The 26,496-nt window shown below is 49.2% G+C and overlaps 1 protein-coding gene across 5 annotated transcripts in view; it reads left to right on the forward strand.

The window, feature by feature from the left end:
* Positions 1–26,496, forward strand: part of FAM227A (family with sequence similarity 227 member A) — a 75,770-nt gene that overhangs the window by 15,386 nt on the left and 33,888 nt on the right. For 3 of the 5 annotated variants that reach the window (XM_040490822.1, XM_040490818.1, XM_040490819.1), the window contains 6 exons: positions 7,108–7,209; positions 7,682–7,786; positions 9,678–9,801; positions 15,288–15,395; positions 17,282–17,361; positions 25,390–25,477. In XM_040490822.1, the coding sequence (XP_040346756.1) occupies positions 7,108–7,209; positions 7,682–7,786; positions 9,678–9,801; positions 15,288–15,395; positions 17,282–17,361; positions 25,390–25,477 (607 nt within the window). The remainder of the gene's footprint in view (positions 1–7,107; positions 7,210–7,681; positions 7,787–9,677; positions 9,802–15,287; positions 15,396–17,281; positions 17,362–25,389; positions 25,478–26,496) is intronic. The other 2 variants (XM_040490820.1, XM_040490821.1) reach the window with 2 other exon arrangements.

Below are 26,496 nucleotides of genomic sequence, written 5' to 3' on the forward strand. Positions count from 1 at the left end.
CGTTAAAAAAAAATTAAAAAATAAATAAAATAAATAAAAAATTCTTTTTAATGTTTATTTTTGCGAGAGAGAGAGACAGAGCACAAGCAAGGGAGGGCAGAGAGAGAGGGAGACACAGAATCCGAAGCAGGCTTCAGGCTCTGAGCTGTCAGCATAGAGTCCGACGTGGGGCTTGAACTCACAAACTGTGAGATCATGACCTGCGCCGAAGTCAGACTCTTTTTTTTCAACGTTTTTATTTATTTTTGGGACAGAGAGAGACAGAGCATGAACGGGGGAGGGGCAGAGAGAGAGGGAGACACAGAATGGGAAACAGGCTCCAGGCTCTGAGCCATCAGCCCAGAGCCCGACGCGGGGCTGGAACTCACGGACCGCGAGATCGTGACCTGGCTGAAGTCGGACGCTTAACCGACTGCGCCACCCAGGCGCCCCCGAAGTCAGACTCTTAACCGACTGAGCCACTCAGGTGCCCCCAGACTGCTTTGATCATGTGTCTTATTGGCAAAAAATTTTGAGCGTGCACCGTCACGATCTATGTTTTTTTGTAAATGATATACATACATGCTCTGTTGTCAACTGCTACATTATATATTAGTAATCTTAATTTCTTGCTTTTCTTAGTTAGACATTAGTTAGAGTATTTTTCTCACACGTCCCTTGGTGCCCCTTGGGGAGAACAACCACTTGGAGAGCAGTGCATTGGAGCACGCTGGGTTCCTTGGGAAGCAGGGCGGAGGGTGGGGGCAGTATTCCAAGGCCTAGAGTATGTGAGACCACTCAAGAGGTGGGGATGAGTGCAGAGAGGTGTGGGGAGGGGAGGAAGCCCAGGAAATGGTACCCGCAGCCCTATAGCTGGTCTCATCGCCCTTCATGGTGTCCCCAAAGCAGTTCCAATCATCGTCCCCTGCGGGGACCCAGGTTCTCAGCCTTGTCTACCTGTACTTCCCACTGCTGCCTCAAACCACTTTCTACCCCATCTCTCTCTCTTTTCTCCTCCTCCCTCTGTCCCTTTGTCTCTCTTTCCCTCGCTCCTCTCTCCCTCTGCCCAGCCACCTTCCTTCACTCCCTCCTCTCTTCACGATTTCTCCCTGCTGCCTTCTCTCCGGCGGCGATGTCTCTGCATCAGCTCCGTCGGTCTCATTCCTCTGTGTCTTGCGTTCAGACTTTCTAAGAGTGATGGTCTGTTTGGGCCAGCCGCCGCCCAAGATGACACTGGTATTTGCTGGAGTTCCAGCGCCTGGCTCCAGCATGGACTGCAGTCAGCAAGTGGACAGCTGCCTCTAACCAGTCGGTAGGGGCTCTGGGCCCAGGTGCCTGGTCCCCTGCCGTCTTTGGCAGAGGGGTGGAGGAGCGGCGGGCACTCACAGCGTCACATTCCCTCCAGGGCAGTGTAAGAAGATATTCCCCACATTGTTATTTGGGACAGCAAGAAACTGGAAGGGAGGTAGTGCCTCTTGGTGGCTAAGTAGCTCTCTGGGCTCTAGTTTCTGCTGTAAAGTAAGGATAAAAGCAGTCTCTACCTGGAGGTGTTATTGTAACATTAAATAAGATAAGGATCTTATTTAAGTGTATAAAAAGTCCTTAGCGCAGTGCCTAGTAAGTCAGAAGTTCTCAAAAAGTGGTAGTTTTTATTATCAGTGCTATTAGCTTAATGATGAATAATAGAAGACTAGCACGGTCATTTGGGGTATATGTATCATGGACTATTTAGCCATTAAAATCAATGTTTACAAAGAGTGTATTGTGCTATGCTGTGGCGTTAAATGAAAGATATCAGTATATGAAACTCTACAGTATGATGCTACGTAAGCACATACAGGAAAATCTGGTGATGGAACCATAGTAGATATCACCGATGTTCACTGAGCGATAAGGTCATACTTTTTTTTCCCTCCTTTGCCTGTACTTCAAAAAAAAAAAAAAAAAAAAAGAACGGGGCACCTGGCTGGCTCACTCAGAAGAGCATACGACTCTTGATCTTGGGGCTGTGAGTTCAAATCCCACCTGGGGTGTAGAGATTACTTAAATAATAATAAAAAAAAAAGTTAAAGATAGATGATAGATAGATAGATAGATAGATAGGAGAAAGATTTGAGAACAAATAGGTTGTATGTTTTATGGGCCTGTTGTCCCTGTGTGACCTTCCAGCCCATGACTTTGCTTGCCCTGCACAGGCCCACTGGCACAGCCACATGTATTTGTGTTCCATTTGCTGTGAGGGTAGCCCCGAGGACAGTGACTGCTGTTACTTAATGTTCCATTTTTGAGGTCCCATGGGGAATGTTCTCCTTAGGCCTTAATCCCCAGAAAAACTACATATCCCCTGGCATGATTTTAGTCTTATAACTGGTGTTTTCCTTCGGCTCCCAGGAAACTCAAGGCAAATTTGTGTCTTGGCTTCATTTTAATTTTTTTTTTTTTTTTAAGATTTTATTGGGGCACCTGGGTGGCTCAGTCTGTTCAGCATCTGACTTCAGCTCAGGTCATGATCTCACCATTCATGAGCCCTATGTCGGGCTCTCTGCTGTCAGCACAGAGCCTGCTTCAGATCCTCTGTCTCTCTCTCTCTCTCTCTCTCTGCACTTCCCCCCAGCCCCCCAAATAAATAAACATTGAATTTTATTTTATTTTATTTTATTTTATTTTATTTTATTTTATTTTATTTTATTTTATGTTTTTATTTTTGACACAGAGAGAGACAGAGCATGAGCAGGGGAGGAGCAGAGAGAGAGGGAGACACAGAATCCGAAGCAGGCTCCAGGCTCTGAGCTGTCAGCACAGAGCCCGATGCGGGGCTCGAACCCACGGACTGTGAGATCATGACCTGAGCCGAAGTCGGACGCCCAACCGACTGAGCCACCCAGGTGCCCCTAAACATTGAATTTTAATTAAAAAAATAGAAACTAAAAGATTTTATGTTTATTTTTCTTTATTTTTGAGAGATAGACAAAGCACAAGCAGGGCAGGGGTAGAGAGAGAGGGAGACACAGAATCAGAAGCAGGTTCTAGGCTCTGAGCTGTCAGCAGAGAGCCGGATGCAGGGCTCGAACTGATGAACCGTGAGATCATGACCTGAGCCGAAGTTGGATGCTGAACTGATTGAGCTACCCAGGTGCCCCATTACCTTTGTTTTTTTTTATTTTTATTATTTTTTTTAATTTTTTTTCCAACGTTTATTTATTTTTGGGACAGAGAGAGACAGAACATGAACGGGGGAGGGGCAGAGAGAGAGGGAGACACAGAATGGGAAACAGGCTCCAGGCTCTGAGCCATCAGCCCAGAGCCCGACGCGGGGCTCGAACTCACGGACCGCGAGATCGTGACCTGGCTGAAGTCGGATGCTTAACCACTGCGCCACCCAGGCGCCCCCGTTTTTTTTTAAGTTTATTTATTTTGAGAGAGACAGAGAGAACACAAGTTGGGGAGGGGCAGAGAGAGAGGGAGAGAATCCCATGCAAGCCCTGCACTGTCCACATAAAGGTGGATGGGGTCTGAACCCATGAAACTGTGAGATCATGAACTGATCTGAAATGAAGAGTCAGACCCTTAACAGACTGAGCCACCCAGGCGCCCCCCTGTGTCTTACCTTTAAAAGGACCCTGTTCCAGCTCTTCAGGGGCCATTGCAAACCCTTCCTTGCCTCCTCGAACCCTCTCCTCTGTCACCGCACCTTCCCTCTTGGCAGTGACATTGCCTCTGCTCTGGAGAATCGGGAGGCCATCACTAGACCGTGAGCTCCATGAGGACGAAAGGCCCGTCTCCCTGGGTCAGTGGTTGGCCCCAGCCCGGCACCGAGCCGAGCCTCGGAGGCCAAGAGCTGCCCTCACATTCTCACTGCCATTCTCTCCTCGGTGCTGCTGTGACCCACCCCCATTCCTTTCCCATCACTGCAAGTGGCCGTGTCTGTCCGCCCTTGGCTCTCAGAAGGCCAAGTCCACAGGATGTGTTTCTGTTGTTCCATTAGACGACCTCTCTGTAGAACTGGCCCAGAGGATGACTCCCTGCACTTGACAGTTGTGTCCTTCCTTGGTCCCTGTAGCAGCTTCTCCGTCTATGCAGGCAGCACGCTTTGGCCTTCCAAGCCCACGTTCTTCAGGACCCCTGCCTCTGCTCCGTCTTCTTCCTCTACACAGACTCATGGGCGGGGAGGGGGTGGACATGAGTCATCTCCCCGCATGAGGCTAATCACACTTAGGGACTGTGTCACCACCTCCAAACCCCATGCTGCACTCCGACTCCCATATCCCCCCGCCTCCTGCCCTTCTCAGACTCATGACACTGCTTCTCCTCCTGTCTGGTCGAAAACTGCAGCCTTCCAGCCAAGCATAAGCCAGTCTCCTCCCTGGTCCTCACCCCTGCGTCTGAGCCATCACTGAGATTCACCTGCTGTCTTCCCTGTACCTCCTCCTCCTCCTTGCTGCCACTGCCAAGTTCAAGCCCCACACCTTCCTGTCTGGATCACTGTACCTGCTGTTCAGCATGCCTTCTGCCTGGCCATCTCGGTCCCCTCTAATGTACCTTCTCCCTTCTTCCTCTGGTCTTTTTTTTTTTTTTTTTTACTGTGATTTATTTATTTTTTTTTTATTTTTCTTTAATGTTTATTTATTTTTGAGACAGAGAGAGAGCATGAGCAGAGTGGGGGTAGAGAGAGAGAGGGAGACACAGAATCTGAAGCAGGCTCCAGGCTCCGAGCTGTCAGCACAGAGCCCGACGCAGGGTTCGAACTCATGAGCTGTGAGATCACGACCTGAGCCGAAGTCAGATCCTCAACTGATTGAGCCACTCAGGCACCCCCATCCAGTCATTTTTACTCTCCCCGGTACCCCAGAGCCCCTCTATATGCCCCTGGGATTCCTTCTTTTAAGGCACCCATCACACTGCATTATAAATGTCTGCTTACTTGTGAACGTCTCCAGGGCAGGGACTCTACATCACCATCTAGGCACCTAGTAGGTGCTCAGTAAATAGCTGTTGAGGGGCTGAAATGAACTTTTTGAAAGGAAGCAAGAGTGTGAATAAATAAGTAAGCTAGCACACCTTTAGTGAGTGTTTCCTAAGTGCCTGACACTGTTCTGAGCACTTTGTGTGTGTCACTCACTCATGTAACGGTCATGGCAGTCCTCGGGGCAGGGACGTCCTCTCCATTCTCTGTGATGCTGGTAGGCTGGGTCCAAGGGTCCCTGGCTGCACACAGGATAGAAATCAAACAGGGGCCAGCAGGAAGTGAAAGCAGAGTTTATTAAAGGTATAGAGAGAGTGCAGGTAGAGACAGAGTGTCTGGGAGACTCAGAAAGGAAAGGGATATGAATCTTGCCTATGTTTGGGGTCTAGGGTTTTTACTGAAGATGGTGTTCCGGTGTATGTGTCCTCTCAGGCATCCAGGAACGGTTAGAACAAAGACCAAGGCCCAGGTGTTATTCCTTGGAGCCCGGGGGTCTTGGCATCAAGATGTTTAGCATCCGTGGTCCGGAATATGCATATGATGGTTTTTCTGGTCATTCTCACCCGGTCCTCCCTTAGATGTCTATTCTAAAGAAATCATCAACTCCTTGTACTTTACAAGGAGGACAGGCACCATTTGCATTATGAGGCTTGTGTAAAATGGGGTGTGCAGGTCCTAGCAAGAATAGAAGAGGAAAAAGGAGCAAAAAGCAGGGTCTTTTTTTTTTTTTAAGTTTATTTATTTATTTTGAGAGAGAGAGCATTAGCTGGGGAGGAGCAGAGAGAGAGAGAATCCCAAGTAGGCTCGAACTCACAAACCGCAAGATCATGACCTGAGCCAAAACCCAGAGTCAGAAGCTTAACCGACTGAGCCACTCAGGCCTCCCACAGAAAGCAGATTCTTATGGAGTCCTTCAGTTTCCCTCTGTCGTCTGGTTGAGGAAGCTGAGCACATACAGGTTCAATAACGTTGCTCAAGGCCACACAGCTTCTTAGCATAAGAGCTGGATTTGAATCCAGCTGGATTCGAAGTCTGTGCTCTGGACTGCTCTGACTGTATGTTTTCTCTAAGGAAACGTGAGGAACGGTGAAAAAGACAAAGCAGAGAGCTGGGCTCAGAGAACTCCCTGCCGATGAGGGAGGCTTATCCACGCACCCTGCCCCCAGCTTCCATAGGCCTGAAGGGAGAGCCAAGGAGTCTCCCCCTTTGCATCCAAGAGGGGGCAGGAATGGGATCTCTTTGCTCTTCATAATGCTAAGAGGCAGCGTGTGTGGTGTCTCTGGGGTCAAGCTGCCTGCTTCGGAGCCTCCCCGGCCATGCAAACTTGGGCAAGAGTCCTAAACTTTCGGACCCTCCCTTTCCTCTTCTATAAACCGGGATGCCTGTAGTAGCTACCACCTAGATGGTAACAAACAAAACGAGGTGAGGGGTGAAGGGCACAGCCCTGTGCCAGACACATGGTAAACATTCAACAAATATTACACGTCATTACGCTATTACGATGGTAGCTCTGGAATCAGAGTCAGGTTACCGGGTCGCCTTGCAACGAAGTCTGAATTTCCTGCCCCTCCGAGTTCGCTGATAATTCCGATTTTAGAGTTGCATGTGCTTACCGTGAACCCCGCAGAATCTCCTGGTCCAGTGGCTTGCAGCTGTGTAGCGTGTGTGTTTGTTGATTGCCGCTGATCGGAGTAGGTGACAGAACGGGGAAGCTGCCTCCAGTTACAGATTCCAGTGCTGGCTCTGCCACTTGCTGGCTGTATCTCTTTGGGCAAGAGACTTCAGCTCTTCGGTCCTCAGTTGGCTCGTCTGTAAAATGGGGATAGTAGTAACACGCCTTGTGTGATTATCTTAGCGGTTAGATGAGAATGTGTAAAAATGCCTGGAAAGGCAAATAGTCGGCACTCACTAAACTAAAAGGGTAAGTGTTTCTTTTAAGTTGACTCCAAAGATGACGGGTGGGAAGATGGTGTGGTTAGCGACAATAACAAGCTGTGGAACGTAGGAGGAAAGGCGGGTTCTGAACGGAGAGGATTATTAATCTGGTTGTGGCTCCACAGCCACAGTGAAATCATGAAACAATGAAAAATTGTGTTTTCAAAGACAACAGCAATAATAATGTGAATTTTGTTGTTGTTGTTGTTGTGTTTTTTTTTCTTCCCAAGTCTTTCTGTTCCGATAGAGAATTAGAGAAGTTTCTCTCTTCTCCTTCTCCAAGAGCCATATGGCTGGATAGCTTCTGGTGGATCTTTCACGAGAGGTACCAGGTAAATCTGCGTGCTTCTCTACCTTGCTTAAGTTACTTTTCTATGGAATAAACCCCAATGTCTCTAACATGGGCTACCAGGCTCTCTGATTCTATGGAGCACCCCTGCAGCCCCATCTGCCACCCCTTCCCTTCCCCACCCGTGCCTCTTCCATCCATCCTGTGCTTCAGCCTCCGCACAATGTCCCGTAGCCCCCTGAGCATCAGGAACTGGTCCCTGACACATGGCTGGTCAAGCACAGGGCCGGGAGCAAGGTCGGGACCTCCCACCCCAGAGTTTGCGCACTTTCTTCAACAATCCGCCCCGCGTATAAATCGATTTCATAAATCCTATAAAAATCAACGTACTATTTCTTAAACGACAGGAGGTTCAACCTCTTGAGAATAAGAGGAGTACGCATTTAAGAACCTCAGGCCTTAGCCGTTTCATCAGGAGGCTCTAGTAATTCCGTCTCCACTCTTATTCCTGGTAGCCAAACAAGGAGATCCAGAATAAGTTGTTCGATCGGATATCCCAACACTACGCGTCTCTCTTGTTGCATGAATCCAAATCCCACTATGAAGAGGCTCTCTTGAAAGTGAGCATCAACCACTGTTGGGAGAACAAAAAATCGCGCTAATGCCAATAGAATGCCCTTAACATTCTTTCCGTGAGGGAGTAATTAGTAAGTTGTGCTATATTCATACACAGACTTGCAATGCCGCAGTCACAAAAAAATAAGGTAGATCTATATATGGCGTATTTTAAGTGGAAAGCAAAGAAATTTCTAGAACTCTGTGTTTAAAAACGTATATGTATATATGCATGTGTGCCTATGAATAGAAAAAAAAAAAATCTGGAAAAATACTTACCCAGCTCTTAGCAATGATTATCTCTGGGGAATGAGGTTGTAAGAGACTTCCTTTTCTACTTTAAATATTCCTGTAGTATTCAAATAAGCATGTGATTTTAAAATTAAAAAGCATGAATATACATACATTCACAAAGACTGATTTAACTACGTAAATAAATTACCACAAAGTTAAAAGGCAAATGCGAAACTGCAGAAATCACGGAGCATATATGTCACACAATGGAAAGAACTCTTACAAATTGGGACGCCTGGCTGGCTCAGTTGGAGGAGCGTTCATCTCTTGATCTCGGGGTCATGAGTTCGAGCCCCACGTTGGGTACAGAGATTACTTAAATACACAACAACTTAAAAAAAAAAAAGAACTCTTATAAATCTTACGAAACCCCTTCTAGGCCAGCGGACAAAGTACCAAACCAGAAATTCATCAGGGAAGAAATACAAATGGGAAAAAAAGTTCACCCTTAACAGTCGTCAAACATACAAATTAAAACAATAGCCATTTGATGCCCCTTTTTACCTGCTGGATTGCATGGATTAAAAAGAATAATCGCCAGGGTTGTGAAGGATCTAGGGAAATGACACTCTGACAGTCTGAGAGAGAAGTGCATCGTTACATTTTTGCTACGATAAGCCCCCAACGTATCATAGCTGCTATGATTACTATCGTGATTCCATCTTCTTTTTTTTTAATTTTTTTTTTCTTTTAACGTTTTATTTATTTTTGAGACAGAGAGAGACAGAGCGTGAATGGGGGAGGGGCAGAGAGAGGGAGACACAGAATCGGAAGCAGGCTCCAGGCTCTGAGCCATCGGCCCAGAGCCCGACACGGGGCTCGAACTCACGGACCGCGAGATCGTGACCTGAGCTGAAGTCGGACGCTTAACCGACTGAGCCACCCACGCGCCCCCGTGATTCCATCTTCTGGAAGTCATAATCGAATACTCGGGAAAAACTGCTTTCACTCATGCATTCCACAAAGTTTTGACTGCCTGCTATGTGCCAGACATAGAAACGGTACCCCCCCGATGGGGGTGTTGAAGTAAATTTTGATATGCCTACTCAGCACAATATTATGAAGTTCACTCGTGGGGAAAAAAATCCCGAAGAGTTTCTAACAACCTGAGGAAGCGCTTCTACTATATTGTTAAATGAACAAAGCCAGATATAAATGTATAATTTGAACTCAACCGTAGTTAAGAAGGGACAACAGTTCCACGCGTGCAGAGGGGAAAAAAATAACAGTCGTGGTACTTCCTGTAATCTCTGATGGGTGGGTCAAATGTATCTTGTCATCCGGGCTACTCTTTGGAGGTGGCAGGAGGGGCCGAGCCGCAGACCGCGTGCAGAGGGAAAGCGAGAGGGGGAGGTTGCTGGCCAAGCCTAGCCTGAGGTCTGAGGTGGGGTCCCCAGGTAGGGTAAGGAGTCCACCAAGATGTGGGCCAATGACAGATAAAACTGCTCCCCCCCCATGAATGGAAGGCAGCACGGTGTCAGGTGGAGAGTTTTATCACAGATCCTTTCCACAGTCGGGGGCTCTTTTCTGGGTGCGGAAACGTCCAGAACATGGCCTGAGCTCTGCTTCCCCCCCCCCCCACCCCGCCCCCGCCCTCCCCAGAGGCTGCCATCTCTTCTGAGTAAAGCCCTGTACACCAGCTTCTGTTGCTGCTTCCCACAGTCCTGGTTCAACACGCACGATTTCAAGTCGGACATCTGCAACACAATGAGCCTATGGATTTCGGGTAAGAGGAGCCTGCTCTGTCCTGGGGAACACGATTCTGGAAATACTTTTCTGCCTGAGCCTAGGTCATAACACCCTTTACTGAGGCAGCTATCCTCTACTCTCGTTGACGTTCAAGAAGGTAAGGTGTGTGGTTAGAGCCCCGTGGAGTACTGATCTCGCCTGCTTCTGCAGAACAGTTCTGAGATGTTCTTAGTCCCTTTTTGTGCCCGGTGCATCTGTAGGGAGCAGGCTCCAGCCGAGCCCCATTAGTTGGCCATGTGCTGTGGGCTGATGGATGCAGAACTCAGCAACCCCAAAGTGTATGCTGGTTGGACGATCCCAACCTTCCTCCCCCGGGTGACTCCACGTGGCCCAACTGTAGTCCCCTTGTCCCTGCTGCCCGCACAGTGAGTGCCCAGGGTGGTGTTTGCTTTTAACGACTTTTCACTCCCCTTCCCCACTCCCCTCTTCTCAACCTAGATATTTTCTAAGGCCCTTAAAATCTCCTACCTATTGAGAAGTTCCTGGGTCCTAAGTACTGTGCTAAGTAAGCACTCTTTTACATTTCCTATTGTCTTGGGGGTCTCCAAGCCGTTCCCACATTAAGGTATTTGCTAGGCGAACTCTCAGGTCTCAGCACGTAGGAGTATTGACAGCCAAGATTATGGCAGTGCAATGAGGTTACACAGCCAGGGAATGTTCTTTTTTTTTTTTTTTTAATTTTTTAATGTTTATTTATTCTTGAGAGAAAGAGAGCATGAGCAGGGGAGGGGCAGAGAGAGAGGGAGACACAGAATCTGAAGCAGGCTCTAGGCTCCGAGCTGTCAGCACAGAGCCTGATGCGGGGCTCGAACTCACGGACCATGAGATCATGACCTGAGCCGAAGTCAGATGCTCAACCGACTGAGCCACCCAGGTGCCCCCAGCCAGGGAATATTCCTAAGGGAAATGACAGGCAGGGTCTGGAGGGATTCCTGTGCAAGCTTCCTCATGCTGTCTCCCTTCCGTGAGGAGTTAGGCAGGGCACTGTCATCCCTCTGCAACAAAAATGCAGCAACACGTGTGATGTTTCTGCCCAGCCCGCTAGAGACACAGCACCCAAGCTTTCTACTGGGGGCTGGTCACATAGAGACCTCTGTCTGTCATGTACCAAAATTCCAGGAAAGCAGGTGTTCAGCAGAAGCCACACTGTTTTACAGCTTGCCACTCTCACCAGTTAGGGGAAAAATTTCCCCCAGCTTTATTGGTATAATTGATGCATAACATTGTGTATGTGTAAGATGCACAACGTAACGATTTGACGCATGCATATGTTGGGAAATGTTACCATAATGAGGTTAGTTAACACATCCTTCATCACACGTAATTATCATTTTGTTGTTATGGTGAGAACACTTAGAAGCTACTCTCATGACAACAGTCAAATATACAACACAGTATTGTTAACTGTAGCCATCATGCCGTAGATCCCTGGGACTCGTTCCTCCTATAACTGGAACTTTACCCCCTTTGACCCACATCTCTTCATTTCCTCCATCCCCAGCCCCTGGCGACCACCAGTCTACTCTCTGCTTCTATGAGTTTGGCTTTTTAGCTTCCGCCTATAAGTGAGATCGCGTAACAGTATTTGTCTCTCTCCATCTGCCTAATTTCACTTAGCATAATGCCCTCAAGGCCCATGCACGTTGTTGCATTGTCTGGCTTTCCTTCTTTTTATGGCTGAATAACATTCCATTGTGTATATATATGCCACATTTTCTTTATCCATCCACCCATTGACGGACACTCAGACTGTTTCCATGCCTTGGCTATTGTGAATAATGCTGCAGGGAACCTAGGGGTGCAGGTATCTCTTTGAGACTGTGATTTCATTTCCTTTGGAGTAGGATTCCTGAATCATAGAGTCATTCTATTTTTAATTTTTTGAAGAGCTTCCATACTGTTTCCCATAGTGACAGTACCAATTTACATCGCTTCCAACAGTGCAGAGGGTTCCCTTTTTTCTACATCCTCTCCAGCATTTGTTACCTCTGGTCTTTTTGATCATGGCCATCCTAGCAGGTGTGAGGTGATATCTCACTGTGGTTCTGGTTTGCATTTCCCTGTTGGTTAGTGACGTTGAGAGCCTTTTCACATATTTGTTGGCCGTGTCTTCTTTGGAAAAATAACTGTTCAGGTCCTTTGCCCATTTTTAACCAGATTATTATTATTATTTATTTATTTATTTATTTATTTATTTATTTACTTACTTATTTTTGCTATTGAGTCTATGAGTTCCTTATATGCTTTGGATATTTAACCTTTTATCAAACGTATGGTTTGCAAATATCTTCTTCCCTTCCATGTGTTGCTTTTTCGTGCTATTGTTTCTCCTGCTGCACAGAAGCCTTTTAGTTGCACGTAGTCCCATTTGTTGATTTTTGCTTTGTTGCTTTGTGCTTTTGGTGTCGTAGCCAAAAAGTCATGGCCAAGACCAATGTCAGAGAGCTTTTTCCCTATATTTTCTCCCAGGAGTTTTATGGTTTCAGATCTTACATTTAAGTCCTTAATCCATTCCAAGTTAATTTTTGTTAAGTGGTGTAAAAATTAGGGGGTTCGGTTTCATTCATTTGCATGTGGCTGTCCAGTTTTCCCAGCACCATTTATTGAAGAGACTGTTTTTTCCCCATTGTACATTCTTGGCTCCCTTACCAAATGTCAGTTGACCATCTATGTGTAGGTTGATTTCTGGGTTCTCAATTCTGTTTCATTGATCCATGTGTCTGTTTTTATGCCAGTACCATACTATTTTGATTTCTTAGCTTTGTAATATAGTTTAAAATCAGAGAGTGTGATGTCTCCACCTATATTCCTTTTCAAGATTGCTTTGGCTATTCAGGGTCTCTCGTGGATGCATACAAATTTTAGGATGGTTTTCTCTACTTCTGTGAAAAATGCCGTTGGAATTTTGAGAGATTGCATTGAATCTACAGATGGCTTTGGGGAGTATGGATGTTTTCACAATATTCATTCTCTTGATCTATGAACACAGCATATTTTTCCGTTGATTTGTGTCTCCTTCAATTTCTCTCATCAGTGTCTTACAGTTTTCAATGTACAGACTTTTCACTTCCTTGGTTACATTTATTCCTAAGTATTTCACTGTTTTTGATGTTATCATGAGTGGGGTTGGGTTGTTTTCTTTATTTTTTCCCCACATAGCTCCTTGTCAATGTATAGAAACCCAACTGACTTTGATATGTTGATTTTGTATCCTGAAAAAGTACTGAATTTGTTAATTCTAACAGTTTTTTGGTGGCCTCTAGATTTTTCTGCGTACGAGATGGGGTCATCAGCAAACAGAGACGATTTTACTTCTTCCATTCTGATTTGGATGCCTTTTTTCCTTTCTTTCTTCTAATCATTCTGGCTAGATCTTCTGGTACTATGTTGAATAGGAGTAGTGAGAGTGGCCACCCTTATCTCGTTCCTGGTCTTAGAAGAAAAGCTTTTCTTCACCATTGAGTATGATGTTAGCTGCAGGCTTGTCATATGGGGCTTTTATTACACTGAGGTGTGTTCCTTCTGTCCCCACTTTGTTGAGTGTCTTTATCACAGAAAGATGTTGAATTGTGACAAATGTTCTTCCTGCACCGATTGAGACTGTCATGACTTTTATCTTTCCTTCTATTAACATGTATTATGTTGATTGATTGATTTGTGGCTATTGGACCATCTTTGCATCGCAGGGATCAATCTCACTTGACCATGGTGTATGATCCTCCTAAAATGATGCTGAATTCAGTTTGCTGGTACTTTCTTAAGAGGTTTTGCATCTATATTCATCAGGGACTTTGGTCTGTAGTTTTCTTGCAGCATACTTAATCTGGATTTGGTATGAGGGTAATGCTCACCTCATAAAATGAGTTTGGGAGTGTTCCCTCCTCTTCAGTTTTTTTCAAAGAGTTTGAGAAAGGTTGGAGTTAATTCTTTAAGTGTTTTGTAGCGCTCACCTGTGAAGCCATCTCGTCCTGGGCTTTTCTTTATTTGGGAGGTTTTTGATTACTGACTCAATCTCCTTACTCATTATCGGTCTGGTCCGCTTTTGTATTGCTTCATGATTCAGTGGCGGTAGGTTGTACACTTCCAGGAATTCGCCCACTTCTGGGTAGTTAGGGCAAGTTATATCAGTGTAGAGAAATGTTTACCAGACAACTCGCAGATGCTAGCCAAAGGCCAAGTTCACAAGCAAGATTTTCCAAGGAGAACAGCCTTGTGCCTGCTCAGCCTTTTCTGCACACCCATTTAATCCTCTTAACATATGCAGACTCCAAGAAGTCCCACAGCCACCAAACAGGGGAGCAGGCGTTCAGATCCCGGCTGTCCCGCTGCAAAGCTAGGTCTGGACCACTGCTCCATCCTTCCTCTCATTTTCCGACTCTTTTCTTCGCTTCGCCCTTCCTATTTCCCGTTTTGTCCAAGACTGTGCCTCCTTCCCCTAACGCATTCTCAGCAATAACCCCCCACCCCCCCCCCCCCGTCCACTTGCTTTGTCCAGTGGAGGCAGCATCTTTGCATAGGTGGTCAAAACTTCTCAAGTGATCCTTGGTCTTTTCCTTTCTACACCAAAGAACCGAGGGAGAAAGTGGAATCCTTCTAATGTCTGAGCGTTCAGGTTCCAGGAGCCAAGACTCTGAAGCACGTGGTTTTCTTACAAGAGAAAGCATCAGCCCCATTAGTGTCACCATCAAATATTCAGGGAGAACCATTTCTGGTACTTAGCTAAGTGTGATAAGATGTTGGACAAATACTTGCTAAGCACCTGTTTGTTATGTGCTAGGTCCAGAGCTAAGCCCTGGAGGTGCAAAGGTGAATAAGGCCCAGGTCCTGCGCTCAGGGAGTTCCCAGTCCAGCAAGAGCAGAGGAGATGGGCAGGAAAACCAAAGTCTACAAACCCTTCACATCTGTGTACACAGGGTCACGTGTCCTGGTGTGATCGGATCGGATCTTGACACTCACGCTGTCTGGAACGCAGGGCAAACTTCATCTCCATTTTCTTTGTTTTGTTTTTTTAAGTTATTAAAAATTTTTTTAACATCTACTCATTTTTGAGAGAGAGAGACAGAGACAGAGCACGAGTGGGGGATGGGCAGAGAGAGAAGGAGACACAGAATCCCAAGCAGCCTCCAGGCTCCAAGCCGTCAGCACAGACCCTGATACGGGGCTCGAACTCACGAACCGCGAGATTATGACCTGAGCCGAAGTCGGACGCTTAACCCACTGAGCCACCCAGGCGCCCCACCATCTCCCTTTTCCAGAGGAAGGCACCAAGCGGACCTAGAGAGGAAGGGGGGGTGCTCCCCCCACCTCCGCAAGGCTCAGGGCCACTGTAGGGTGGGGCTAATGCTAGAAGCCCCGCCTCCCTAGGACCAGCAGGGGGCTCCTGGAGGAGAGGCTCTGGCTTCAGTTTTCTGCTTCCCTTCTCTTTTATGGAGGTTTTCACGATCCCTCTTCATTCTCTGTTAGGTATATATCCTTGCCTACAGAGCTATAACAGCTGGGACTACTCGGAACTAGATCCAGAGAGATTCCGGAGAGAAGAATTAATTTTGCAGAGAAAACGACTGTTAAAGAGTAAGGTGCCACTTGTGGACTTTAGCCCCCTGTGGCCCTGCCACACCCCCCGTATCCAGTGGAGGCAGGGCAGGGCCTTAGTATTGAGGTAGTCGGGCCAGGTTCCCTTTGCCGCTCCCCTGTCCGGTCACCAAAATGACTGAAATGCTGATGTTCAGGGTGCACTTAAAAGTCAGCGCAACATAATTGCTGGGCTGCAGGGGTGGAATTTTGTATTCTAACGATGGATGCCGGTTCCTGGGTGTCTCTGGGTGTCCGGTTACTGGGACCCATAGCGCAGTCTAGGAGGAATTTAGGCAACGCAGTGACACTACCTTGGATTGGGCACTGTGGTGGGGCTTACAGCGTGCTGAGGCAGCATGGGGAGAGGTACCCAGTCCAGCCCTGAGCAGGCAAGTGGCATTGAAGCTGAGATTCGAAGGATGTGTATTTTAGGCGGGTGAAGGGGAGAATTACTGTTCCAGGCAGAGGGACCAGCATGCGAGAAGACCCAGAGGCATTTCTCGTGGCAGCGGTGAGAGGACTTTACGGGGTAACCAGCCTGTGGGTGGCTGAGTCAGGATTCAAACACGGAACTGCAAAGCCAAAGGGACACACTGTTGGGTCAGGTGGATATTTTCTCCAGCAGGGGGAGGTCTATCCTTTCCATGGGGGCACCCCAGGGACACAGAAAAGCCCTATCGTTAGTAGGTGAATAGGACCCAGAGGGCAGACAACATCCCACTAATGAAATCCCTCAGCCACACCCAGGACCCTTTGGAAGTGGAGGATAGGAGTGAGAAAATTATTTTTTTCTCAAATATAGTGGAAACAGTTCATACCGGAAAGAATGTGAGTCTAAGCACAAAGCTGTACTCTGATCAGCAGTAAAAATCATGCTGTCGCATACTGACTCATTCTCTGCACCAGCCAGCTTGTGTTACTTTGTTTTCCGCCTACTCTACCCCTATGAGAGAGCCTGTTCCCCTCCTCTTACAGCAGGAGGTGAGGGGCAGAGAGGCTCATGCGCCCAAGGCGCCCCTGCGCAGCTGGAGGGCCAGAATTTTGCCCAGACGGGCTAATCAACCTCCTGCTTTCGGCAGCCTGTGGGCCCTCTGGCCAATGAAGCCATTGTCCCCACTCAGTCTGCCTCCCTCAGGGAATGTGAGGCCACTCAGCAGGAAGGAGGGGCCCCCTGAGAGGCAGTACAGTCCCCACGATGGTGAACCCCCTGTCTGCGCGGGGACACTGAGAGCCACGCCTTTGCCACCTAGAAGGACCAGCAGCGTCAGCGTCTCTAGCCCGGCTGCACCGGGCTCCGCGGTGGTCCCCCAGGGCTCCGTAAGCGCTGTCCAGTTTGCGAAGCGCCAGTCTAGGGCACAGGGGAGGGACTGCCTGGCAGGCCTCAGAGAAGAGCATGACCCCCGCTTGATATGTTCGCTTTCCCAGCAATCACCGTGGACACACAGGAGTTGCAAAGTGAACAACATCTAACCTGTGAACTATCTTCAAATTTAATGACACTCTAGGAGATGGATAGATTGTTAACTTTTTTAAGGGTTTAAGCCAACATGTCTTCATTTCGATGTTTTCAATTTTTGGTTTTTCTTTTGAAGCCAGTACTTTTTTTCCCCTGTGGGTTGAGTGCTTGCACTGTGTATGGGGCTCCGCATACATTATTTAATTGGCTCACCAGCCCTGCAAGATAGTTGGTATTTAAGCCTTTAACAGGATCCGGGAGGTTAGGTAACTTGCCCAAGGTCATTCAGCAGGTGTAATGGACTGAGGGGCTCTGGTTTGCCTGAGGTCTGTTGTCCTCCACGGAGGGGGCTGTGTCAAAACTCCTGGTCTACGGTGTCCTCTCCAGGACAAGAAGGAACTGAAGCACAACTTTGTCTCCTTCCTAGGAAGAGAGTTTCCTTTGTCCACTTCTAAGAGCTGTGCCTTCCAGAAGTCTACCCAGAGCAAGGAAGCCCAGGGCCCGAAGGTGAGTAGAGAGTCACAGACCCAGACCCTTTGCATCCCAGATGCTTCAGTGACTTCCACGTGGTTCCACATCTCTGTGCTCCCCGCCCAGCGTCTCGGGGAGGGGTCCTGGTGGTCCTCTAGGTCTGCGTGCATGAGCAGAGCACCAAAGGGTGACCCCAGAAATGCAGTGATGGGGAAGTGAAGGGAAAAGAAGCAGAGGCTCAGCTCAAGGTGCTTTTCTGTCTTTTCCTCCCTATCAGCCCTTGTCAGAAACCTGCGCCTGGCTGTCCTCTCGACCCCTGCTTGCCCCTCTGTGCCCTGTGAGGTTCCCTCCTAGGCGGCTCCAGCACCACCCCTCCCCTCCCCTCCCCTCCCCTCCCTACACTCCAGTTTGAGCTCCTTCATATTACAGCAGGCTCCTTGCTCCCTCAGGCTCCCCGGTACCCCGGCAATCTTTTCAGAATGCAGATCTAATTATGTCCTAGGTCACCCCCCTGGCCCCACCCAACTCCCCCTACCCTAAACACCCTCCCCCAGCCCAAATACAAAATACCTCCCGAACCTCAGAAGGCTTCCTCTTGCCGTGGGGTAGACTGACCTGTGCGACCCTGCCACGTCCTGCCGGCCCCATCTCCACCTTCCTGGGCCCTTGGGGCTCCCCCTGCAGGTGTGTTCTCTCAGTTCCTTGTGGACGTCACACCCCTACCAACACCTGGCCTCTGTACCTGCCACTCCTCTTGTCCCAGGTAAGCTCCCTCCTGCCACCATCATTGCCAGCATCTCCTCCCACTGGTAACACGAAACCAAATGCTACTGCTACCGATCAAGGCCTCCTTTTTCCAGAAAGCTGGACAAATAAATGTCTGGGAAAACAATGAAAGAGGCCTTTTGCTGCCCGTTTTTGTAAGTACAATGTCACTGGCACACCGCCACGGTCCCTGGTTGACCATGGTCTTCAACTGGCTTTGCACTGCAATGGCAGGGCTGAGTAGTTGCGGTACAGACATCATGGCCCGCACAACCAAAAACGTTTACTCTCTGGCTCTCGGCCGAAGGAGTTGCCACCCTGGTTCAGGGGACACGTACTCATCCTTCTATCTCAGCTGAAGCCCTCATCCTCAGGGTCAGCAGCCTTGACCCTCATCTGCATTTGGTTCCTTGTGATACTCAGAGCTCTGTCCTTCAGAGCACTTATGGAATTATGCGGTCATTCCTATGATCATGGCTGTCTCTGCCACTAATCTTTTTTTTTTTTTTTTAAGTTTTTATTTATTTATTTTGAGAGAAGGCGACCATGAGCAAGGAAGGGTCAGAGAGAGAGGGAGAGAGAATCCCAAGCAGGCTCCCCGCTGTCAGCGCAGAGCCTGATGAGGGGCTCCACCCCAAGAACAGTGACATCATGACCTGCGCAGAGATCAGGAGTCAGATGCTTAACCAACTGAGCCACCCAAGCACCCCTCTGCTACTAATCTTTAAGCTGTAGACCGACATCCTCATTGCTTTCTCTCTCTCTTTTTTTTAATGTTTATTTATTTTTGAGAGAGAGAGGGAGAGAGCACGAGCGGGGAAGGGGCAGAGAGAGAGGGAGACACAGAATCCGAAGCAGGCTCCAGGCTCTGAGCTGTCAGCGCAGAGCCCGATGTGGGGCTCGAACTCGTGAACTGCGAGATCATGGCCTGAGCCCAAGTCGGACGCTCAACCGACTGAGCCACCCAGGCTCCCCAACATCCTCATTTCTAATATGCTTCATTCTGAATAAGTAGCATATGAGGCTCGATACATCGTTAGACCAGACTTTCCCCTTTGTTTGGGGCGGAGTTGGGGGTGTTTTCCCCCTGGCACATTCACCCAATGTTTGGAATGGGTGAAGGGTGTGCCTTTCTTTTGTAAAGCGGGATAAAGGCTACATTCTCAGGACGATCACTTTTAGAAAAACAGGACGGATGCACACTTAAGGATCTGGAAATGGATGTTCTTTGAACTGGCAAGGCCAGTGCTCCTTGGGAAGTTTCCATGTCCCCACAGGGCTTGAAGGTCTCTGGTTCAAAGCCTGCTCTCACAGGTTCAGACTGTAGCTGTGCAGCCTCGGACAAGTTACTTAACCTCTCTGAGACTTGGTTTCCGCAGGTGTGACATGAGCACAATAATAGCAGGGCCTTCTCCCTGCCGTGATGAAGATCATAGCACGTGTCTGTGTGGCCGCGGCCCCTGTCAATCCACGGCCGCACGTCTCAACGGGGCACTTAGCACTGCCCGCCTGTGCTGGCACACTTCCCCAGCATGTGCTCCCCTCCCCCAAACCCTCATGTCACTTGGTCTCCCTTCCCAGAATTCTTGTACTGCAGGCGGCCTGTCTCACTTGTCTCACTTGCCCTTCACCCCAGCACCCTCCAGGGAGCGTCTTCACTGAGAAGTTAGAAGCAGTCAGCAGGAAGGCACTCCCTTTCCTACCACGAGGCACCTGCCCCCATCTGTACCCTCACCACTGGCCTATGGAGGACGGGCCCTGCCCCCGCTTGTGCCCTGGACCCCACCCCCTGGGGACCAAACCCCTCTGTCTTGTGTCCTCACTTTCTCCCACTCGGTGGGATCACACCCATCTTTGAACAGTCCTGCCTTAGCACTTCCGGCCTTTGCCTCTGCACCCACATTTCCTTGCCTCAGCCCTCCAGTCGGTCCCTGCCCTCAGGGCATCATTGCAGCTGCTGCCGGCTCCTGCCGTAGCCCAGACCCCAATCTGTTGCCTGCTCTAGTCTGTGTCACGTGGTTGGCTCCTCCCACCTTCCTGAACCACTTTTTCCGCTTGGCTTCTGTGTTGCCAGGCTTTTGCAAGTGCCTTCCTTCCCGGCTGGCTGCTCCTTTTCCGTCTTCCTTGCTGGCTCCCTGTCCTCTCAGCCCGTCAGTCTGTCCCGGCCCCTTCCCCTCCACTTACATGTTCTCCCCATGTGGTCTCATCTGGTCCGCTGGCCAGGAACACCCAAATCTCCCTCCCGACCCTGGTGTATCCACCTGCCCCCTGGGGCCCCGCCCGGAGGATCTCGACCTGGAAAGGGGTGAGGAGGTTGCTGATTCCCAGGGTCCGGCATCAGTTTGCTCTTGGCCGACTGCAGCAGCCTCTTCCTGGGCTCCTCCCTTGGCCCCAGTCCAGTCTCAACACAGCCACCAGAGTGACCTTCTCATAGACACCAGATGAGGCTGTTCGCCACCTCAAGCCTCCAGCAGTTTCTCCAATGCACTGGGAATCCAATCCAGGCCCCTTAGCCTGAGTTGGATTGCCCCTCGGGATCGGGCCACCACCTCTCTCTCCAGCCTCTTCACACCCTTTCCCTCCCTCGGCACCAGTCAGCCCACCGGACTTCCTTCTGCCCTTGGACCCTCCAGGCCTGTGTCCAGCTGAACCTTTGCACTAACTGTCCCCTTTGCCTGGAACGTGCTTTCCTCAGAGTTCTAAGGAAGGGCTGGCTCCTTCTTGACATTCAGATTCCAGTTTCATTGACATTGCCCTAGTGAGGCCGGTCCTGACTGCCCAGGGACGCTCTATCATCACGTGGCTAATTGAATTCCCTGCACAGTGCTTATCACAGGCTGCTCTTTTTCCTGGGGGATTTATGTAGTGTTTAGTATCTGTCTCCCTCTATTAGAACATAAACTCCAGGGTGCCTGAGTGGCTCAGTCGGTTGAGCGTCTGACTTTGGCTCAGGTCATGATCTCACGGTTCGTGGGCTCGAGCCCCGCGTCGGGCTCTGTGCTGACAGCTCAGAGCCTGGAGCCTGCGTCTGATTCTGTGACTCATTTTCTCTCCGCCCCTCCCCCACTCGTGCTCATGCGCGCGCACGCTCTCTCTCTCTCTCTCTCTGCCTCTCAAAACTAAATTGGGGCGCCTGGGTGGCGCAGTCGGTTAAGCGTCCGACTTCAGCTAGGTCACGATCTCGCGGTCCGTGAGTTCGAGCCCCGCGTCAGGCTCTGGGCTGATGGCTCAGAGCCTGGAGCCTGTTTCCGATTCTGTGTCTCCCTCTCTCTCTGCCCCTCCCCCGTTCATGCTCTGTCTCTCTCTGCCCAAAAATAAATAAACGTTGAAAAAAAAAATTAAAAAAAAAAAAACAACTAAATAAATGCTAAAAAAAAAAAAATAAATTAAAAAAAATTAGAGAAGACAGTTAAAGATCTTTGTAAGGAAGAATCATCATCTTCTTACCTGCAAACAGTAGTCTCCTTCAGGAAGAAATGTGTTCAGGGAAATGGTGATACACCGCCCCCAGGAAAGGCCAGCATGTTAGTTTCAAAGGCCAGGCCACAAAGAATGAAGCCCAAACCATTGCCCCCCCCGCGCCGCCCCCTCCACCCCCACAAAGGTACACTGCTGTGCCCCAGTCAGTGTTCCTGGGACCAGATGCTCAAAGCTCTGCTCTGCTTTCCTGTCAACAGACTTCCCCAAACTGGAGTCTGCTTGGACTCTGCAGGGCACTGCTTCAGCATGTTGATCATTTATACCTTGAAGGCAGGTGTGGTGCATCTAGAGGGTAGACCTTTGGTGAAATGTCTGCTTCACAGCCCAAAAGAAGCTGGGGGAGTAGCTTACATCTTTCACCTTGGGGCATGAGTCTTGCGTATATGGAGAAGGAAGGGCACACATGTGACAGATAACACCCCCAGAGGGAGCCATTTAAGCTGAGAACCAAAGGATGAGGAGTCAGCCATTAAGAGTTAATGGAAGAGGGGCGCCTGGGTGGCTCAGTCCGTTGAGCGTCCGACTTCAGCTCAGGTCGTGATCTCACAGTCCGTGAGTTCGAGCCCCGCATCGGGCTCGGTGCTTACAGCTCAGAGCCTGGAGCCCGCTTCAGATTCTGTGTCTCCCCCTCTCTCTGCCCCTCCCCTGCTCATGCTCTGTCTCTCTCTGTCTCAAAAATAAATAGAAACATTAAAAAAAGAGAGTTAATGGAAGAACCTTCCTGAAAAAGGGAACATGTGTGCAAAGGCCCTGAGGCCACACACACACACACACACACACACACACACAAAGAGCTTGAGCTATCCAAGGAACAGAGAGAAGGCCAGTGATATTGTCACCCAGTGCAGGTGGGGCATAAGCTAAGATTGCCTGGGGCCCCCTCCCCACCATGGCCCAGAGGCGACGGAACCGTAGGAAAGAGGGGCAGGAGTCAAGGCGAGGGAAGCAGCAGCGGCCTGGACAGTTGCGAGAGTCATAGCAAGGAGTATGGATATAATGTAAGTGCTATTGGAATCCATTAAAATAAGGGAAATACACCGTCTGACTTTTCTTTTTATAAGATCACACTGTCTTCTGAATATGGAGAATGTAACACAAGGGGACAGAGGACCAGTTAGGAGGCTTTGTCGTTGTCTCCGGAAGAGACTGTGACAGCAGATGAGGAGAAGCAGAGACCGGAAGTGTGTTTTGGAGTCAGATCTTTCAGATCTTTCAAGCTGTGCTCACAGAATGGCCTTGGGAGTGGGGAGGAAGGGTAGGGAAGAAAGGAAGGAGCCAAAAATGCTTTCCGGTGTGTGGCTGAAGCATCTGAATGGAGCCATTTACTGAGCGGGAGAGCATAGCGTTTGGGGCGGGGGAAAGCTACCAAGAGCTCAGTTTTGAACTTGTTACCTTGAGGAAGCCTATGAGAAGCGTGAAGGCAGATGTCACCTAGGTAGTTCAGTCTGCAAGGCTAGACTTTGGAGGAGAGGTCTGAGTTAAAGATCAAGTCCTACCCAAGTTGTCTGTATCTGTGGCAAAATATGGGAGTTAGGAGTGAATGACCCCCATGGAGTCATAGGCTAGCTTGGTGCAGCAGACCTAAAGTCCCCTCTAAGGTGATGCCATCTCTCAGTTGTGCCACTCTGAGCAAATCTGAGCCTCTGTGTTCTTATCTCACAATGGGCGTCACACCTGACAGGGGAGGCCCCAGGTCGGTCAGGTTTGGTCAGAGTGTCTACTCATTTTATCCGGAGTTTTCCCAAGCTCCAGGGCGTGGGTACGGTAAGGGTCAATAACAGTCATGATTCCAACTCCTCCAGCTCGTGCCCGTGCCTGCTGATACCAGCTCTAAAGCCCACTGCCCTCCTGGACATTTCTGGGCAGCCCCAGATCAAATCTCACCTTAGCTCAAAAATGGGCTCCCGGGCTGCCCTGTCCCATCACAGCTGAGCCCTCAGCGCGTGCCGTCTGAGTAGCAGGGTGACCACGGGGGACAGAACGCTTCCGTCTCCTCTGGGCCGTGCTGGGGAGGGAGCCCCAGGGCAATCTTAGCCTACGCCCCACCTGCATGCTAGTCGCCTTGCCTCATAGCTTGGGCATGGTTGCTGGTCACAACCTGACAGAGTGCGTGGGGAAGTGTCCTCTCTAGGCCCTGACGACATCCTTGCAAGGATGTCGTATTACCTTTATTTGACAGGGGAAGCGGGAGACTCACAGAGGTGAACAGCTTCCCCCGGGCCACACAGCTGACCTCAGCTGGCATCCGAGCTCTTTTCGCATCGCCCCACCGCCCTTCCAACAGCAGACAAACCCAGGACAATCTCCTCGCATGTATGACATGATCTCCCTGAGGCCCGTTAACAAGGCATGTGATGCTTCATCGAGCCCGGGAGTGTTTTCTGTCTCACACACCTCAGGAACCGCTTCGACCCTATAAAACTCAGTGGCTGCCGGACAGCCAGCTGCATGAGACATGGGAAGCCGTCTCAGCACTCCTCCCATTCAAATATTGTATTTATATAAAGCAAAGTGGTGGTTGAGGCTGGCGGACTGCACGTCCGCCTCTTGGTGGGCCATCTGTTTAACGTTGCCAAACTCCTACTCATCCTTAAAGACAGAACAAAAGCATCTTCTCTCCTTGGAAGCCCTCCAGCTCTCCCCCAGGCAGGATCAAGCATTCCCCACTCCGGCTTCCCGCCTATAGTCTGCTGTTCAGCCTGTGGCAGACTAGTCATTGTTCCCCACTATCTGTCATTCACCTCCCCTGTAGAAAAAGAACCTTGGATGTGTAGCTGTGCACATACATGGGCAGAATAAAGATGTTTCCTAGCCCCCCCCTAGATTTCACATGTAGCCCATGCGACTCAGATCCAGTTAAGGAAATAGAAGTGGGTATGCCGCGTGGCAGTTTTTAGGAATCTTCCTTAAAACACAGCTCATGCGAATGAATCCTTTGTCTCTGTTTCCTTTTCTCCATTCTGCTGCCTGGAATGTGAATGTGATGGCTGGAGCTCTTGCTGCCATCTTGGACCCTAAGAACAAGGGTCCTATCTTAGGAAAGGTGGAACCATGAAGAAGGGACTCTGGAAGAAGTCAGAGTCCCTAAGGACTTACCACCGCAGAAATACCATATAAACCCTGGATTGCGTACCTTCAGACTGTTACGTGGGAGGGAAATTTCTACCTAGTTTGAGCCACTGTTCTTTTGAGTCACTGATCTACAAACCTAATCCTAACTTACCTTACTTCTCTAAGAAATATGTGAATCTGCCCACCCCTTTGCGTAATTATCTATTTACTATTCTCTCCCCTGCTGGACTGGGAGCTCCTCTGGGCAAGGGGCTAGGTCTCAGGGTCTGCCTAGTAATAGACGCAGTAGTAGTTGCTCAGTGAAATGTCCCCCGAGGGAGTGTGGTAAGTGATTGCGTGAACAATGGCCACAATGCTCTCGGTCCACTTCCCTTAAGCAGCCACACATGCGCTTTGCTTTGCACGCATTAGCTGACTTAATCCTCCTAAGAACCGAATAGGAAACTAAGGCAACCGAGACGTCCAGAGACTTGTCCAAGCTTAGCGTCTGCTGAGGGACAGGGCTGGGACTGGCATCCCGGTCTGCTCGGCCCCCAGGACCTGCGTTTGCAGCCACCTCTTGGCCACGCGCCCTGGTTAGAGGGCTGGGTGCCCAGGCTCTGCTGAGTGGTCTCCCTCCACGTGATGCATCGCTAAGAACGAGGAGAAATGTCTGGGAAATTGCATGTTGACTGTTAGTATTCCTCTCCCAACCAATTTTACTCAATTTCATCTTTTTTTTTTTTTTTTTTTTTTCCTCTCCTGGAGTCTTCCTGTATAAATTCAACCACGGAGAAAGGTCCTGTGGCCCAGAAGAAATCACGGGATGGCTCACAAACACAGAATGCCACGAAAGGTACAGGAACTCTCTTAAAAGGGAAATGTAGGCGTTTGACTTAGTTATGATCTCACAAGCCCTGGCTTCCTGGGTTTGTTCAGACATAATGTGCCACCCTGGTCTACACTTGTGGTTCTAGCCTGGGTCTTGACACCAAGTGATATCTTAGGAGAGAACATAATTATCTCTTCAGTTCAACAAACACTGATTAAGTTCCACTCTTATGATGAGGAGTTCAGCACAGCGCTAATACTTGTGGGGAAGAAAGGTTGTTTGCAAAGGAAGAAAAATACCTAAGACATGATTGCTGCTCCCATCCACTCCCCCCCCCCCCCGCGAAACTCAACATTTGTTGAGGTAAGAATTGATTTGTGTCCAGGTGTTAATTTCTGAAGGAGACTGAGTGACCACACAGAGAGGCCAATGCCACTGAAAGAAAAGTTTGCTACTCACAGTTGTCTTAGGAACAGAGACCCAGACGCACAGGGTCATGGGAGGGATCACCGGTGTCGGCCAGGGGGCGGAATGGAGCAAGGCGAAGGCTTAGGCCACCACCTTTACTGGGATTTCTCTGGGAAAGACAAGGCATGAAAGGTAAACAGGTTGGGATTATCTGGTTTGAGTTCCTGGTGGGCTCTGGGACGTAGGCACTGTCTCTGGTTGTCTGGCACTGGGCCTTGGGGTGATTTAGGGGCGGGGGAAATACTGCCTTGGTGTGGGGGAGTTGGAGAAGTCGGTGGTTCAGAGCATGGCCTCTGGGTCACAGGGGAGACGTGAACAGCACTGGCCATCAGTTTTGCCCTGTAATTACTGGGTGCCAAATAGACAAATACAGAACCTAAGAAAACACAGAACAGGAACTCTTAAGTATCATTGCAGGCAATTACACGCATGTGATCATTATTCCAAAAAATTAAGCAATCCTTTTTCTTTACGGAGAAATGGAAGCTCAGAGATGTTAGTATGTGAATTATATCTCAATCAAGCTGTTATTAAAAAAAAAAAAAAGGGGGCGCCTGGGTGGCGCAGTCGGTTAA

Source organism: Herpailurus yagouaroundi, unplaced genomic scaffold, assembly GCF_014898765.1.
Source record: "Herpailurus yagouaroundi ecotype Mexico unplaced genomic scaffold, PumYag 182, whole genome shotgun sequence".
Taxonomy (NCBI): Eukaryota; Metazoa; Chordata; class Mammalia; order Carnivora; family Felidae; genus Herpailurus; species Herpailurus yagouaroundi.